General features: G+C 34.1%; 1 protein-coding gene across 1 annotated transcript in view; it reads left to right on the top strand.

Moving 5' to 3' along the window:
* LOC145675442 (purine nucleoside phosphorylase-like) overlaps nucleotides 1–12,536 on the top strand; it is a 51,379-nt gene extending 38,843 nt beyond the window's left edge. Inside the window, exons 3-6 of the mRNA XM_081745860.1 lie at nucleotides 378–556; nucleotides 1,769–1,944; nucleotides 6,985–7,175; nucleotides 9,978–12,536. Coding sequence (XP_081601986.1) covers nucleotides 378–556; nucleotides 1,769–1,944; nucleotides 6,985–7,175; nucleotides 9,978–10,186 — 755 coding nt within the window. The 3' untranslated portion in view covers nucleotides 10,187–12,536. The remainder of the gene's footprint in view (nucleotides 1–377; nucleotides 557–1,768; nucleotides 1,945–6,984; nucleotides 7,176–9,977) is intronic.
* Nucleotides 12,537–19,332: the final 6,796 nt, after the last annotated feature.

The following is a 19,332-nucleotide window of genomic DNA, read 5'->3' as shown; positions in this document are numbered from 1 at the left end:
CTAAGCGGTTAGCATACGCGCCTCTGGCGTGGGAGACCCGGATTCGATTCCGGCGGGAGCTCATGTGGTTTGGATTCCACGTTAATCAGTAGGTCCACGTCTCATATAGCCTCGCTGCTGAAAGGGACGCTAAACGAAAATCAACTTATAGGACATAACCATGGGACATAGAACTGAAAGATTTCCTTTCATTACTTTCTATGACATTTTACTTACATTTTATTCCTGTCATTACCATTGTCATTAGTATTTATTTACATTAATCATTCCGCTTGTTTAGCCCTGAAAACATAGCTCCGAAACGTTCAACTTAAGATTACATTTCAATTTATTGTTGTAATTGTGTTAATATCCATTTTTTTTCCTTTATTGTCTAGGTCCACTTGGTGACATGCTTGAAAATAGCACAATAATAAAATATACTGAAATTCCACATTTTCCTGCTTCGACTGTAAAGGGTCATATAGGAAGGCTTGTATTTGGACGCCTGCATGGTGTTCCGACAATGTGTATGCAGGGACGATTTCATTACTACGAGGGATATCCATTATGGAAGGTAAATACACATAAAATGGTTCGATGAGTTTTCTTTTTTTTTTTCATTATTACTTTGCTGACCATGCAGATAAGAAAAAAAAATGAATCACTGATAAATAAAAACTTCGATTTACTCCATAAACTATTTATGATTTTAATGATACCGGTACAGGTTCAGGAGAACCTCAGGACCCAGTTGCATTTAAGAGATAGGTGTATGGTGTTCTTTAGAGCCTAGACGTAGCTGAGAGAAAAGTTAAGGGGGCAGACTACTAAATATTTTTCAAAAGCTAACAAATTTTCTTTTGCCCGTTTCTCGTAAGTGGAAAAAAGATAATGAAATGTAACTTACCTCAGTAATAGATAATGTTATTCTACACCCGAAATTACGAATCGGAAGAATTTTCAGTGTTGCCATCCATAGAAATTACAGTGTGTCCAGAATTTGAATTACCCAAAAATCTAGGTTAAGGAAGCGTCTAGAAAAATGAACTCATCGGTAATTGATGACTTATCATGTTGTCTTGGTTCCTTGTTAACTACTTTTTAAATAATGTTTGTATTTATTTTGTAATAACTAATTTATTTTGTAATAATTTATGTAAGTATTTTGATTATATTTGTTATCATAGATGCCTGACGCGGAGAAAATATAGTACCTTAAAAAAAGATCTGGCAATTTGAGCAAATGATATACTAGTGATAGGTAGCAGGTTGGTAGAAACAGGTTTTCACATTTTAATACTGGCAGGTAGTAGATTGATGGAAGCAGATTTTCACATTTGAACGCTAATGATAGACAGTAGACTATTAGAACCAAATTTCCACAGTTTAATACTAATGATAAGGAGTAGAATGGCAGAAACAGGTTTTCACATTTTAATACTGACAGGTAATAGACTAATAGAAACAGATTCCCATATCTGAACACTATTTATAGATAATAGACTATTAGAAGTAGATTTCCACAGTTTAACATTAATGACAAGTAGTAGATTGTTAGAAGTAGATTTCTAAATTTTAACACTAATGGTTGATAGTAGACTATTAGCAACTTTCCATGCTAGAACAACAATGATAGGTGGTAGATTGGCTTAAGTAGATTTTTCACATTTTAACACAAATGATAGGCAGAAAACTATTAGAAGCAAATTTCCACATTTTAACGATAATGATAGGTAATATACCATTAGAAGAAACAGATTTCCATAGTTTATCTTTTACTTTCTAGTGCTCGATGCCTGTACGAGTTATGAAGTTGGTTGGTATAACACATCTGATAGTAACGAATGCGGCTGGTGGATTGAATCCTGAATATAATGTTGGGGACATCATGGTTGTGAAGGATCACATTAATATGATGGGATTCGCAGGAAACAACCCTTTGTTGGGAACAAACGATGACAGGTACGTCAAATATTTAGTTCAATAAGATAAATATTTAGTATTTCGGAGGGTCATTGTACGAATTATAGTAGGCGACAATTATTCTATTTAAAATTGTAAAAAGTAATTGTCAGTGCACCTGCAGTTTAAATATATAGAATATAATAAACAATACATTTAATATGTATATTGACTAAATAATCACCTGTCTATTCACATAATGCAAGTCTTTGTAACACTTTTTTTTGTCCACTCAAATTCTTACTGTGATGGTTTCGACTTGATTTATGGAAATACGAGTTTTCTCTGTGTAACAGATGTTCTGAATAGTAGAGGAATTGTTGCCTGTAAAAGCAGCGGTTGCAACAGCAAAGGCATGTGCGTACACGCAGGTGTGCTCTCTGCTTCCAAATGAAACTTAAATATTTAGAAAATAGGACAAAAAAAAAAAAAAAAAAAAAAAATTACTCTTTTCTCTCTTTTCATATTTATTGATTTAAGTTTATATTCGGTATTATTACTTACTGCTCAACGTAAATGTAAAAGTTGTTTCTATACAAACCTTTTACTTCGATCTTATTAAACATTACTTAAATGACATATAGCATATATTGCAAGCCATAAAGTATACTTTAATAATTATGTTCCATGTATAACTTATATAAATTTCATTTACGGGATTAAAAGTATTAAAATATTTTCCACTCATACTTAAAGTAAAATAAGACAATTCACGATAAAAGGATTGAAAAGCGTCCCAAAACACTTTAAATTACGCGTCCTCTATCCTCGTGAAAATAATTGCAATTTAACTGTATGCAGCACCACCACAACCATGTTTATTTTTGCGAAGTTTTTTTTTTTTTTTTTTTTAACTATAATTCTCCTTTCTCTTTACACTTCTCGATCACTTGCCCTAAGGGATAACGAAAGTTGAAAAGAGCTGCTAAGAGGAGAAAAAGTAACTACTCTTGAAGGAGGGCAGGGAGGCAACTGCCCCCATTAAAATTATCTGTTATTCGAGTGGGGGCTCACTTGTAGAAAAAACTTTCTCACTCTATATGATGCGATACGAACATGAATGTATAAATGAAGCATGGAATAAGTTCACGATTAAAAAAAAAAAAATGACTTGCGGCCTCACTCCGTAGGCCTCTTCAGCGAAAAGCAACATTTGCATTTTAGTTTGCAATCGCCAGTTATAATTATTTGCTGCATTATTTGCGTTGTAATCCGCAAATTTTGCAGAGACAGTCATGAAATGAGCCTCCTGGGCTTATTTTACTTAAATGTCTACTATTAGTCCCCCTCCCCCAAGAAATAATATATATATCTTAAAACTCTAAGTTGTCTCAAATATTGTCCCTTCCCTTTAACTTGTGAAGCATGGAATTCGCCCACCATACAACTTCCAAACAAATTAATAATTTAAAGTATATACGTAATCTGAGTTCTACTTCAGTAAAAACGTCAACAGCTGGGGCATTTAGAAGTGAGATAAGTGTTGATTAAGGTCTAGGGAGACTAATTCATTTTTCTAGGGGGTTCAAATTCATATTTTTCTAGGAGAGGCAAATATTAATGCTTACCTCCCCCCCCCCTTCCAGGAAAATTTACGATTTAAGGTGCTGGAAGTAGACTGCTGCTCGTTATCAAATAGCTGAAAGCACTTCGCAATTATACAAGGTGATAGGAGCAACGCAGGTATAAATTTGCTTTCTGACGTTAAGAAATAGAAGCCCCTTGTCATATACTCAATGTTACTGATTGTAGTTGCAGCATTCATGTAACCATAAACGTAAATCGCTGTGTTTCTTTCAGTGTTTTTATTTGAAATTTTGAGAGATTCATGAAAAAATTATCTTGTGCCGAAGAGCAAAGTTTCATTTTTATTCAAATACTTCAAAACATTGTTTTAAAAATGTTAAATACTTAATTGCGACTTTTTTTTTTTTTGTTTCTCCCATTTTGTGTATCATATCTTCTAGCTCGTCTGTAAAATCGTATCATTTTCTTATATTATATCATAGTAACTTTGTTTTCTTTCTTGTTTTTGTTAGTCTCCAACATTATTCTTCTCTTACCTACCTTTTCCAATATTCTTCATTGGTCTTCAATCCTGCTGAATCAATTTTTTCAATATCCCTACTTCGAACGCTTGTAGACATCGCCTCTTCATCTAGTTCATGTTGTTTCCATATCGTAAAGTACTCTGTACGAAACATATAGTGAAGCTTTTACTGTTTTTAACTCGAGTAATATATGATTTTCTTCTTCCGAAATGCTTCTTTGGCCCTTGTTATTCTCATAATGTCACGTTCACTCTACTAGTAGTTTCGTTTAAGTACCAGAAGAACAAGTCACCTACTTTGGCTTCTTAATAGTTGACAGAGAACACTTGAGACATTTTATAACAGAAACATAATTACACATTACTTTTAGATATTTTATACTATGTTTTTGGCTTAAGTATATGGGAGGAAACCATCAAACAATTTATTATTTTTATTATTATTTTACCAAATTTCTCAATTACTTACATAGTATACACCAAGCAGAAGTAAACATTATACAAACCGTGTATGGAAAAGCTATGTAAAAGGCCAAGTAGCGGCGAAAGTTACGAGAAGCATCTATGGAAATGTTATCGAAACAATCAAGTAACAACAAATGAAATGATAATATAATATGGCTTTAGGTAACAAAGGTTATGTTTCAAATGGATTTACATACCGTATAACGAACACATATTGATTTATTATACATAAATCATGGCGCGTTATAAGTAACATCGGTAAAAATCTAAATTTTATCGATGCAAACCAACAAAAGAAAACTCCATGCAGCTTCGGAAAGCTGTATACAAGAATTAGTAAATTAGGTAAGCTATCTTCCCTTAGCTTGTGGCGAAGACCTAAGGTAAGAAAGTTTCATACAGCTTCAGAAAGTTGTATACAAGAATTAGTATATTAGGTAAGCTATCTTCCCGTAGCTTGTGGAGAAGACCTAAGGAAAGAAAGCTTCATACTTCTTCAGAAAGTTGTAGATAAGAATTAGTAAATTAGGTAAGCTATTTTCTCTTAGCTTGTGGCGAAGACCTAAGGGAAAAAGTTTCATACAGCTTCTGAAAGCTGTAGATAAGAATTAGTACATTAGATAAGCTTCCTTCCCTTAACTTGTGGCGAAGACCTAAGGGAAGAAACTTTCATACAGCTTCAGAAAGCTGTATACAAGAATTAGTATATTAGGTAAACTTTCTTCTCTTAGCTTGTGGCGAAGACATAAAGAAAGTTTCATACAGCTTTAGAAAGCTGTGTATAAGAACTAGTATATTAGGTAACCTTTTTCCCCTTAGCTTGTGGCGAAGACCTAAGGGAAAAAGTTTCATACAGCTTCTGAAAGCTGTAGATAAGAATTAGTACATTAGATAAGCTTCCTTCCCTTAGCTTGCGGCGAAGACCTAAGGGAAGAAAGTTTCATACAGCTTCAGAAAGTTGTATACAAGAATTAGTATATTAGGTAAGCTTTCTTCTCTTAGCTTGTAGTGAAGGCCTAAGGAAAGAAAGCTTCATACAGCTTCAGAAAGCTGTAGATAAGAGTTAGTACATTAGATAAGCTTCCTTCCCTTAACTTGTGGCGAAGACCTAAGGGAAGAAAGTTTCATACAGCTTCAGAAAGTTGTATACAAGAATTAGTATATTAGGTAAGCTTTCTTCTCTTAGCTTGTAGTGAAGGCCTAAGGAAAGAAAGCTTCATACAGCTTCAGAAAGCTGTATACAAGAAGTAGTACATCAGGTAAACTTTCTTCCTTTAGCTTGTAGCGATAAAATTTAAGTTTTTGCCGATATAACTTCCCTCTAGAACCACCATGAGGTAAATCGTTGTAGACTCGCGAGGAGAAAAGGTAATTTGACTTTTATTTAAAAACATTCTAAAAGTTCATTTGAATGATAGACAGCCAAATTTTGTGAATGTGCACACAAGTCTTGTTTCATAAATGTTTATATTATTATCTATGAATTACTTCTAAATTGTAAATACACAATTGAGGCCGCGTGTTCCATAATAACACACGTTCATTTTTTTTTGGCACTACATGAGTTATATATGTCGTTGTAATCGTCTAACTGGGCTCTATAGTTTGATATTCAAAACAACACAGGCTTCCATATCTTCTGCATGTTACTGACGTGTTGAGTTTCATTAGCACACAAATCCATGGAGCTGTGTTTATCTGGAAAGCAAACAACCGACAAGGGTTTAGCGTGGCTGTGAATCATAACAGCACAATGTTCAGCTCTCAACGCATAGAGTAATTGAAAAATTGAATACACATCAGAAACCATAACTGCAAGCAGGACATCAAGCGGCTTAGTTACAGAAACATTCATGACAGGAAAAGCAAAAATTGATGAAAAAAAAAAAAAAACCCTTGGAGAGAGCATGTAGAGCTGAGATTCCCCTGAAAGTTGCTAATTTTGCCTGCAGAGCAACCTTATTTTCAGAGACATCTGGATTAGTATGGTAAACATTAGACTCCCAGGAATCAGGAAGTGAAGTGTGGGATTCTGATTAAATGAAGAAAAAATATGAGTAAACTAAATGCGTTGTTTGTTGTATTACATTATTCTGAAATTAGAGACTGGGTTTATGCACAGTGACTATTTGTTGTTTCATTTCCAGACATTATTGCTTAAATATCAGTGTATTCCTTTTCCAAATCAGAGTTATGATATCTAAAACCAAGGTAAACACTAATAAATTCCATAATTAGAGAAGTCCAGTATTTTCATTATTTTATTATAGACAAATTACTTGCAATACTCGTTATTTTAATACTTAGTGATATTTGTTATTTAGCAACGTGTAAGTATGAAAAAAATCTGATTTCCAAGTTCAAATTTCCCAGACATATTCAGATTTTATTGATTTTCTCAATGTCCCTTCAACTGGATTTGTGTGGTTATGGAAGTCACGGCTTCAGTTATGTATAAATGACACAAAATTTGTCTCAATATATATATGAAGTTCCTAACATGTTTCTTGTGTTTTCATTTATAGATTTGGACCTCGATTTCCAGCCATGAACAAGGCTTACAACTTGAGACTGAGGAAACTCGCAAAGGAGGTAGCGAAGAAGATAGGTTTAGCAGATATTGTCCGTGAAGGTGTATATGCTGTTTTGGGTGGACCAAATTTTGAAACCATAGCTGAATTGAGAATGTTAAGATTCGTTGGTGCTGACGCAGTGGGTGAGTACAATGCTTCTATTCCATACGAATACTGGTTACAAGAGTAGGTCAGTCAAATATGTAACGTGAGTAACAACGAAATCAATGAAAACCTTCTATAAATAAGTTACAGAAACAACCAAGCATTATGCAGAACACGAAAGGAAAACTCGTCACTAGTTCTATTATTTTAAATGAAGAATTTATGTATCAAATCTTATCTTCTTAAGTTGAAAGGATCGTAAGATACTCAATTTTTTGCATAAATTTTGAATCCCGCGGCCCCTTAGGTGAGGCATTTTAATCAAAGTAACACGTTGAAAGACGAGTTAGACTATAGTCTTGTCATGGAGGAGTTGAAAGACAAAAGCGTTACATTCACTTCTATATATATCGCATATACTCCGAGCTCCCTCGTGGCTAAGCGATTAGTGACGCGCCTTTGGATGCAATTTTTGAGTTTTACGTCCCACGGTTATGCCGGTTAGGCTAAAGGAGACGGTGATGATGAGAGATGTATGAAATACTGGAATGAAGAAAGTGGGAAGAAACGGGAGAACCCCGAGAAAACCCACGCACACGGTGTTTGTCCACCACAAAGTTCACTTGGCGAGAGCAGGGTTTGAACTCGGAACCCCAAGCACCAGAGGTGAATGCTCTACCACTGAGCCACCGCGGCCCTCATGTACGCGCCTTTGGCGTGGATGAGCCGGGTTCGATTTCTGGTGGGTGCTCATGCGGGTCGGATTCCACGTTAAAGTGTAGGCCCATGTTTCATATAGCCTCGCTGCTTAAAGGGACGCTAAACTGAAAATCAAATCAAATTAATACACCAAATATACCCCTCTCGTCTCCCTTAACACGGACATTTTCAGAAACGCTGGGTCACGGGCCTATTATTTTAATGAAGAATTTATATACGAAGTTTCAGCTTCCTAAGTTAAGAGGATCGTGAGTTACTAAATCCTCGCATAAAATTGACCCTCCCTCTCTTTCTCCCCCTTAGCATATGCATTTAAATCAAAATAACAAGATAGGATTATACGTTACGCCATGATCCTGTCATGCACCAAAAATCAGCATAATCGGTCCCAGCAATCTAGGAGTTTGAGGATCAACATAGTTTCATTCATTTTTACATATACCGGATGTATCAAAATTTCGAGACTATAGGCCATTCCGTTATGATTAAAGATATGGAAAAAAATGGAAGGGGGAAATTGTTGGAAATAGGTGGTTTAACAATCTAAAATGGAATTTTTCCAATCGCACCAGGCGTTTACGCTCCACACGTAGAAGGTGACGCATGTTAAATGAAAAAGTAACTTTCCAGTTCAGCAGGCTGTCCAAACGGAATGTAAGGTCACGCAAAAATGACAAGTTGAATCTGCACATTGTTGTGTGAGAGAACATAAAGCATCTTAAATCCCGTTTTTCAAAATGCTGTATTGTGGTGTGGTGAGGGCCCAAGGGAATAACCTGCTGAACTGGCAATGATGTTTTTTCTTTTATTTAACATAAATCATCTTATCTGTGTAGAATTCAGCCTGACTTTGTGTACAACCGGCATGGAAGATAGAAGATGCTCCCTTAAAACTGAAATTTTAAAAACGCTGGGACACGGATCTACTTATTTTAAATGAAGAATTGATATACCACGTTTCATTTTCCTAAGTTAAAAAGATCGTGAGATACTCAATTTTTCGCATAAATTTTGAACCCCTGCTCCTCTCTTAAGATACGTATTTTAATCAAAGAAACAAAAACTTAAGCTAGGGAAGGGTCAAGTCAGGTGCCAAAAATCATCAAAATCGGTCCAGCCGTTTCGGAGTAGAAGGACAAACATTGTCATACTTATATATATGAAACTTGCTATTTACCTGGATCCACTACGTAAGTGAATGAAGTTACTGTTCGTTATGTTAACGTGTCGATGGCCAGCCCTCGTTTCAAACATGTCCCCATTCACCATACTCTTACAAAATTTGTCCACCTCCCGTCCCTTCCTTCCCTCCCCCAGCACTAGGTAAATGGCAACGTTGCCTTCTCATTTAACATTGGGCACTAAAGAGTGTACAGCCCAAACGGCTCGTCCGATTTAAACAATTCCTTCACTTGAGATTGAAAACATTATATTTGGAGCGGTTTCCCCTCTTACATTTTATTGTAACTCTGATAATAACAGAGTTGCCACATGCCAGGGGACTTTTGGGACACCATGTATATATATCCGGACCTTAAAGGCAGAGGGCAGTAAGTCATTTTTATTAAATTTTCAGGAGAAACAGAAAACAGTGACTTACTTATTTTTACCTTTAAGTGCCTTCGGACTTATATCCAATTTTATTGTTGCTATTTGATAAAGGTATTCATAATACAACTACAAGCTTTCTAAGAATAAGAGATATCAGAACGCGCGTTTCAAATCTGGCAATAACTCATTTTCAGAAAAAAAAATACTCCCCTGTCTGGATATGTGTGTGTGTGAGGATGTTTGTCCCTCAACTGCTCCTAGACCGCTGGACCGATTTTGATGACTGTATCACCTGCCTTGATCCTTGAATATATATACATATTCAAGTGAAAAAAAAATTACGAAAAATAACAAATTAGAGTAGAAATCTGGTACAAAACGTATATAACTTCATTATATAATCTCGAAGGTTTAAAAATAAAGACCTTAAACGCTGCATATTTTTACAATCTCATGTTTATTTTACAATCTCATGTTTATTTTACAATCTCATGTTTATTTACAGTTCTTATCTTTTCTGTGTATTTGTTTTCTACCTGATTATCATTAAAATTTCGTTTCTTTTACAGGAATGAGCACTGTGCCGGAGGTAATCACAGCACAACATTGCGGTATGACAGTATTCGCATTCAGCCTTATCTCAAATAAATGCGTTATGGATTATGAGAGTAAGGATGAAGCAAATCACGAGGAAGTTATGGACACAGGAAAGAAGCGAGAAAAGGATCTTAAGGTTTTCGTGTCAGCAATGGTAAAGGAAATAGCTAATATTCTCTGAAAGGGAAACAAGCTTTTGTTGATGATGTTTGATGAAAAAGTACAAATCTAGTGATAAAATAATGATATGTTGGTCACCGAGATTTAAGAACTGCTCGCAAGATGGTTCACTAGTCGTACATCCTTGTCTGTTTAAAATATTGAACGAAGTTTTCAATACCACCAACAGACGTTTTATCATGAACTGCTGAAACTTTTTTGTAACATTATACATGTAGCCAGTATTTTCAAAGACTATAATATACACATATATATAAACTACAACGTTTGAAAATTTATTACAGAGTAAATAGAAATTTTATACAATTTGTATTGTTTCTTTGTTATAACTAGAGACCGGATGTTTAGGCATTAAAAACCTGGAAAATATGCAGGCAAATAGGCACTAAAAATTTAAAAAATAGGCAGTAAAATAGGCACTAAAATGTAACTAGAAATAATGAAGATAAATATTCAATACCATTAAAAAATAGATTCAAGTCACAGATAATATTCAAAGAATATAGAAACATACTTCTTTCTTAATATCTTCTTTTATCTTATACATAAAAATGAAGTTTGTTAGGCATTCCATATATACGGGGTGAACCTGAAAGATGTGCAGATGCTTCGGGAGGTGATTCGTAACGTGAAAAGAAGACAAAAAATCCTCTTACATGTTGTGAAATTCCGCGTCGTTTACGAGTGAAAGGGACCAACTTGGAATCGAAAATCGAATCCTGATAATTGGAACGAGACATAAAAGTGTGCACAACTTTGGGAGGTGATTCATGACATTCAAGAGGACTTCTGTCTTTTTTTTTTTTTTTTTTTTCATGTCACGAATCATCTGTCGAAGTATGTGCACATCTTTCGGTTCCGTTCCAATTGTCAGGATGCGATTTTCGATTTCAAGTTGGCATCCCTGTCAGTCGTACACGACGTGGAATTTGACAACATAAAACAGGACTTTTTGTCTTTTTTTTCATGTCACCAATCACCTTCCAACGTATGTACACATTATCTGTTCCGTTCCAATTGTCAAGATTCGATTTTCGATTCCAGGTTGGCACGACTGTCACTCGTACACGACATGGAATTCGACAAAATACAAGAGGACTCTTTGTCTTCTTTTGATATCATTAATCACCTCCCGAAGTATGTGCACATGTTTGAAGTTCACCTTGTATATATATATTGTAACGTACCACGTGCTTGTGTTAACACATAATATACGTATATATGTGTGTATTATTTATGTTATATAAATTATATATTTTCCCAATGAAGGCTTATTTTGAAGAAAATGCATAGAATAGGCAACATCAGGCACTAAATCAATTATTTAGGCAGTAAAAGTCGAAATAGGCAAAATAAAATTAGCTTAAATCGAAACTATAACCCCCCATATAAAGTTTAGAACGTTATTTTTGATAATATATTTAATATTAAGGAATAGGCATTTTGCCTAACATCCGGTCTCTAGTTATAACATACTAAGAATAAAACTATGTATGAGAAGTAGCTAATTTTTAGTTTTGAGCAGGCGAAAATCTATCATCATTCCTTATTTAAGATAAGTGTATATATATATTTTTTAATTATTTAATTAATTATAGTTTTCTTCTTTTAAAATACATAAGTAATAGTTATTTTGCGGCATAAAGAATTGAAAAAAAATATATATTTAAATCCAAATTAAACTACTCGCTGAGCAACCAATACGTTTATTGGAAAAAATTATTAACGTATAATAGTTTCGCCAACTATTCATTTGGTTTCATCAGTTAGTGTCTGTCGAAGTAAGTGGATAATTGGCGAAACTGTTGTACGTTAATAATTTTTTCCAAAAAATGTATTGTTTTGCTCAGCGAGTAGTGTAATTTGGATTTAAATATAATAAAGCAAAGCTTGTAGAATGAAAAACATATATTTGTTCCAATATGTATTATGGATTATCTAAGTAAAAACGAAGCAAATCGTAACGAAGATGTGGACACAGGAAAGAAGCGAAAGAAGGACGTATTATATCCTGGAATAAGTCTGAATACATTTATAACATTAAAATTAACAAGTTCGGTCTTGCATGTGCCAAAATACTTTAAACACTAACTTGTAATATGTGCCATAGGATGTTTCATCACACTGAAGCTTAACATTACTAGCCATACTGAACCAAAAAAGTCCTCGTTTGTTGACTGAATGCTTTGTATAAAATAAAATAATAATATTAAAAAAATTCTTACATTGTAGAGGACAGTCAAAATATGGTGCTTTTTATTTGTGCCACGGCATATATTATATTGTAATAAATATGTATTTTATAAGCATACACATATATTCTATTTTTTTACAATAAATATTGAAATATATATTGTTTTTTCACTTGACCTTTGTTTCCTTTCATATTACGTTTATAAAATTATTACAATTTATGGTCTAGTTGGTTAGTTAGATGTATATAAACAAAAATATCTGCACAGGAAATAATTTATTTTTCTTAGAATGAAAATAATTGTTATGGTGTCTCCTGAGTAATATGATGTCTGTGGATGAGGGCAAAATTAATGACTAAAAAACTTCAAAGTAACTCCAAAATAACTCTTCTACGAACTCTAATTTTCTAGTCTTTTTGTTGAAATTCATAATAACACGGTCATAAAATTGAAAGCGTACATCATGTCTCATTTCACCTAGCATTTGTTTCTCGATGGAAATCAAGAACTATGGAGTTGAGTCTTTCCTGTCCTTGTGTGGATCGACAGTAAGTCTTGATTCTTTTTAAGGAGGAGGAGAAACACTCTACCGAGATTATTGTGGATAGTATTGTCGTTATGTGTTACTAATTTCTATATTTTTGGCATAGCTTAAACTTATTCAATATTCAATATCTTCATCAGTTCGTGGCAAGATTTGAACTCAAACATAGAATCACGAGATAAATAGAAGACAATTAATTCGTTCTTTAAGCCCAATGGATCAAAAAATGCTCCATAGTATTTAAGTGAGCTGGTGAGAAATCTGTCAGAGAAAGTGTTTCAGTATTCATAATATTTACTACTGTCGAGAAGAAAGAAGGAGTCTTCAAATTTGAAAAATCTCTCATTAATTTGAAAAAAAATGAAAATGAAATCTTTGAGTTTTACGTCCCACGGTTATGCCGGTTAGGCTAAAGGAGACGGTGATGATGAGTGATGAATGAAATGGTGGAATGAAGACAGTGGGAGGAAACGGGAGAACCCCGAGAAAACCCACGCACACGGTGTTTGTCCACCACAAAGTTCACTTGGCGGGGGCTGGGATCGAACCCGGGACCCCAAGCACCAGAGGTGAACGCTCTACCACTGAGCCACCGCGGCCCCTTACTCATTAATTTGAGTAATATCATTATCCAAAAAATTTCATTGAAGGAAATTTTGTAACTTATGTCAACTAAATCATATTTTCGGTGTTTGATCTTTAAAAAAATATCATTAGAATCACGATATGCTCCAGGTCAAACTGATACCGACTCTTGGAAAAGCGTATGATCACCGATAAAAATCCTCTGTGTCAAAAATAAAATAAAATAAAATAAAATAAAATAAAATAAAAATAAATAAATAAAATAAAAAATAAAAATTAAAAAAAATAAAATAAAAAACTCCAGCAGCTTTTCTGAGGAGGGCCTCAATCCTTTTACTAGATGAGTGCTAGGCGAAGGCTGGAGTATTATTTCGCCAAACTTTCACCCAACAACGTGCACCCGACAGCTTTTCTTTTCTTTTTTTTTCTTTTGTTAGTTTTTTCTTTAAAAAATTTACTTTCGTCACGATTATACCATCAATCAGAAATTATTGACATGAATTTATCTCATTACTGTCGTGAAATAACAGTACATACCGTGTCACATCAGAGTAAGAAAAGGAAAAGGAAAGAAAGTATACTCAAGTTATCAAAGACGATCAAAATGATGGAAGTGTGGACACACAGGTTTGAGGTACTATTATTGAATTTCGAGATTGAACAAATAATTTATAAAAACTGCAACTGAATGTTAACCTTTGTAATTAACCATATGAACCTTACAAAAAGACATTACGATACAACATCTACGTTATAATACAAATCAAATTTACATTTTTCCTTTCGTAGTGTGGCCTAAGTACTATGATTTTCACTCGGAAATTCTCGTTAAGGTCACTTTCGCCTCGATTATTCATCGTCTTAATCTCCCTTATTTCTGATTACTTATTTTTCAAAAAAAAAAAAAAAAAAATCTATGTGTCTTTACACTATGCTGGATGTAACCATATGTTTCTACTACACGTGCTTGAAGTAAACGAACACTCAACAGACGACAGCAACAAACAGGACGTCGACCACTATCGTCAACAGTCGGCAAGTGACGGAGATCAACGGAGATAACCGACATATTAGGATAAAAAACGACAGAACACCTCAAGAAGTATTAATCTCACCCGGTTGATCAAACAACCAACTCTCTAAGACACTTGGTCATTGAGAGAACCCTATCCTGGTTATTGAGAGGCACACTTCCTACATGCTCTAAGACGCCCAGTCATTGAGAGGCACCTAATTAACATATTTTTATTCCCTCTCTAAGACGCACGGTCATTAAGAGTAACCTAACCAACACACACTAAAATGTCTGGTCATTGGGTTCCTTTCATTTTTAACCTACACAATTAGAGGAATTTTACTTATTGTATTCAAGAGGAGAATTTTATAATAAAATATGATGGGGAAATCCAAATTCCCGTGTACCGTATTTTGCTCTACCCTATAGACAGTGAAAACTTTACATGGTAGAAGCGTCGGCTTCTATCCGACAGACATTCTTGAGGATTTTCGTACGGGACACTATTTTTATTAACATAAACGGATTTAGGAACTTTTTTTTTCTTCTCATATTAAAGTGCAGTGTGTTAGTGTTAGTGATAATAAGACAGAATTTTATAAAGACAGTATCCGTGTTGTAGCACTCTCATAACACTCTTTAACGGTAAATTGATTCGTTTTAGGTTGGCAGGTATTTATGCCGACAAGTCGATCAGGAAAAAGTACGTAGACAGAACGAAAATAGTATGGCAGAAGCAGGTTCCCGAATACCTGTTAATATTCCCCATTTAACTAGATATTCAGGTCACAGTACAAACGACCCAGATCGATTTTTTATGCTATTCGATCATTTAGCCTTACTTCAGACATGAACTCTCGGAAAGAAAAAAAAAATACTACCGATGCATTTGCATGATGTAGCCCTCGATTTTGTACTCCAATTTCAAAACCAAAATCAACTTAATAACCTTGATTACGACCAACTCAAAATCAAATTAATTTCATTCTTTCGTCTAAGTTTACCAGCGTACAAGGCAGAATTAGAAATCTTTCAAATTCAATAGAGCTAAAGTAAACCAGCAGTCGACGCATATTTTATAAGAAAATTAAGAGCAAATAGAGACCCATACCAGCGACCTCGGAGGAACAGAAGATTCACTTCCTATCAATAGCATTGCAAAGTTTAAAAAAAAAAAAAAAAAAAAAAAAAAAAAAAAAAAAAAAAAAAAAAGCTCTCGAATCTTTTTAAACAGTACAGCAGCTGCAGGATCGACTGCAAGATTTAGAAAAGGCTCAGGACCTCATGCAGAAGAGGAACTATGTGGAATTGTCGCAGGCAATTCATTCTTTTTTTCGCCCATAAATATTTCTCTTAAATGAAGTTAATAACCAAAAGAATCCTAATTCTATAATGCCAACCTATACGCAACAGCCCACTTCTACTGTACACCACACTCAACCTATGTATATACTTTAACGTGCTTGTAAGTATTCCCTTTGTGTGTGATTTTTTAAAATTTATTTTCCTTTCTTCCATCTGTACTCACTGCAGCGTAATTTACCCGCGTGCATAGGACCTCGGTTCAGTTAAATCTGACTCCATGAATAAATGTGACTTTTATTATCTCTTTTTTTTTTCTCTTAACTGCCAATTCAACGCTTAATATGTAATATATAAAATTAAACGTCTGATTTTTTTTTAAAAAAAAAGTAAGAATATAGAACACGTCAACAGAACAACGTACTATTCAGGAGCAAAATTTCTGAGTCGTACAACAGAACAAGAAATATTAATTTTTGCAGTAATTGCACGTATTGATTATTTTGGTATTAAGCCAAAATAACTATGTAAAATAAATCTACCAAACATGCAAAAGGCAACTATTTATACTATAAATTTATTAATTTTACGATTAAATTTTACTCTTATTAATCTGAACCAAAACGTGCTTAAGGTGAATTACCAAGTGGACGTCACAAAACATTCATGTCCGAACAAGTTATTGAAGCACAAAAAAGAATTTTACTATTAACAGGAGAAAAATAATAGATTAACATTTAGTAAGCGTTGGCCTAAATACTTTGTCTCCTATTATAATGAATATTCCTATCCTTGTCTTCAAACCATTTTTACTTTCTCTTTTCTCTTAATTTAACTCATTTTTAACAATTTCTAAAGGGAAGCAAGAAATACCGTATCTTCCCAGGTCTTAGCTATCAAATCCAACTGGCTTGTAAACGCCCGCTACACGAGGTCTACAACTCAACCAGAAGATGGCAAGCTAATCAGTGACGAGTTAGTCAAGGCGAGCAGTTATTGTCACAAATATACTACAAGATTTTCTCTTTCAATAGATTTACATTTTTTTTTCTGTGATCAACGAAAATTCACGTTATATCACGTGACTGGCAAACTGGTCTTTTTCCGCTGTTGGGCTGTTGGTACAACTCCAACAATCTTCTTTTAGGTAATTCAGGCGAGAATTTAGAAGAGTTTTACTTCTTCATAAATGAGAGTTGACGAAACTGTTGCTATTGCACAAACAAAACTTGCACTTCGGTTTACTTAAGATCAATTAATGTAATTGATACTTTGTATGGGACCGAAAACTGACGTAGTCTTCGCTTCAGAGTCCGACTGCAGACTCTGACCTGCCAATTCGCGGATCACTCAAGCCTCCGCCCTCAGGTTCACATGAAAAATAGCGTCAAATGATTCGGTTGAGTCTTAAAAATAAACATAGACAATTCACAATCTGTGAATTCTTTTGTCTACGTATTCTCAGGTTAGCATTTCTCAAAAGTATAAATGTGGCTCAGTGGTAGAGCGTTCATCTCTGGTGCTTGGGGTCCCGGGTTCGATTCCAGCCCCCGCCAAGTGAACTTTGTGGTGGACAAACACCGTGTGCGTGGGTTTTCTCGGGGTTCTTCCGTTTCCTCCCATTTTCTTCATTCCACCATTTCATTCATCAGTCATCATCACGTCTCCTTTAGCCTAACCGGCATAACCGTGGGACGTAAAACTCACAGATTTCATTTCATTTCATTTCAAAAGTATAAATGGTCCTATTGTTCTGGAAACTACACAATTCTATCTAAATCCATGAGAATGGATTTTATATAACGCAGTAAGTCCCATTTCAAAAGTAATGAAATTACATTGATGGAAATAAAATTTTAAAAATTACGAATAATTATTCCCAAATATTTAAGGCTCAAAAGTTGGTTTGAAAATTTACTCAAAATCATACTGTCCAGTTTTAAGTAAAATACCTTTAAATCGTTCACTTTAGAAGAACAATACGCTATATCCATGTTCTTGTTTTGGAAAATGTTGAACAGAACATCAGTTTGAGAAGAGATACAAGCAAAAAACTCAAGATGAATAAACGGTTTCCAGTTTTATGAGATATACAAGAAATTCTTGATCTTATACCAAAGTGTCACGATCCCATTCTGTGCTGTGATATGAATCAACAATGTGTCAAAAGAAAAGTCGAAGAGTATTTGTTTACTATCGAATGGTATTGCCATGCCTTGAAGTGAAATTTCATGATGCAGGTGCGACTTCGGATAATTTCCTCTAAGTATGGTGCCAGAGCAGAATCGAAACAATATACGACTAAGTTGTCGTATTAAAAAGATATAAGTTACCGTAGTTCTATCATCTATTAGGTTTGCTTATTTGTGTATTTTGGAGCTTTCAAAATAGGTATTGCAGAAAAGAAACTTTAATTATCATAATAAAATATGTTAAATTCTCATAGAATTACTAGAGATAATTTTGTATAGATAGAAGCAGCAGATTTTGCGACTTGTCGACAACTAAATCGATTTTCTCCCTCTGCAAGAGATGTAGCAATTAAGCAGAAGTCTTAGTTGCTTGCCTGTTTTAGTGGTCAACTTCTCACCTATTTCAGGTATATGCAGAAAATATTGCATAGGTGTCATTTTGCAAGCTGCTTAGTCAGATACCAGGCTTGAAGTTAACCGTTAAAATTTTAATTTTAATTTAATTAAAATTTTCAAGAGTTAATTTTTAATTGATAATTGTTAAAAAATCATAATGATTAAAAATTAATCGCCAATTTTTTCACAGAAATCATGTGACACAACTATTTCTGATTTATATATTTTTTAAGTTTACTGTTTATTAATTATCAGGTTTGTTTAAAAACAGTAACTCTTCATAATATTAGATTAATTTCCCTATGATCTTAACTTTCAATTAAATTTTATATTAACGATTACAACTCAAGATAATCCACAACGCGTAATTGTGGAAATTGTCATTATTTAACACGTAGACTACCATATGTATAGATTTTCATACACATAGCTCTCCCATACAGCGCCGCGTGTACGATTTTTCATATACAAACATCCGAGTTGCGTTTTTCTCGCGTTTGTTTTATAGGTGTGTATACAATTACATACTAATAGCATAGAAGTCAAAATTTAAAGTCCACGCCGCATATATGCAAAACCATACACAAAGAGATCATACATTTATACATCTAAAACAAAATATAACTGGCGAACTATTGCCAACGGCGCACAGATAATAACGGTCAACAGATGGTAGCAGTCAAGGTGTTAATGAATTAATTGTGAAGTTAATTTTTATTTTAACCACTACTTTTTTTAATCAATTATATTTTCCTAAGTTTATTTTTAATTTAAACCTGTTAATACTTTAATTAAGTTTTCTAATTATGTTAGATACATAAAGACAAGTAGAGTCTGGTTGCTCGCTCTCTCCTGCGATAAACACAACAGAGTTTAATAATTGTTGTATCAGCTACGAGGTGCTGATGTTTTAATCTT

Source organism: Thermobia domestica, chromosome 18 (genome assembly GCF_964235325.1).
Source record: "Thermobia domestica chromosome 18, izTheDome1.hap1.1, whole genome shotgun sequence".
In the NCBI taxonomy this organism is placed as follows: domain Eukaryota; kingdom Metazoa; phylum Arthropoda; class Insecta; order Zygentoma; family Lepismatidae; genus Thermobia; species Thermobia domestica.
This window is presented reverse-complemented; position numbering and strand designations above follow the sequence as displayed.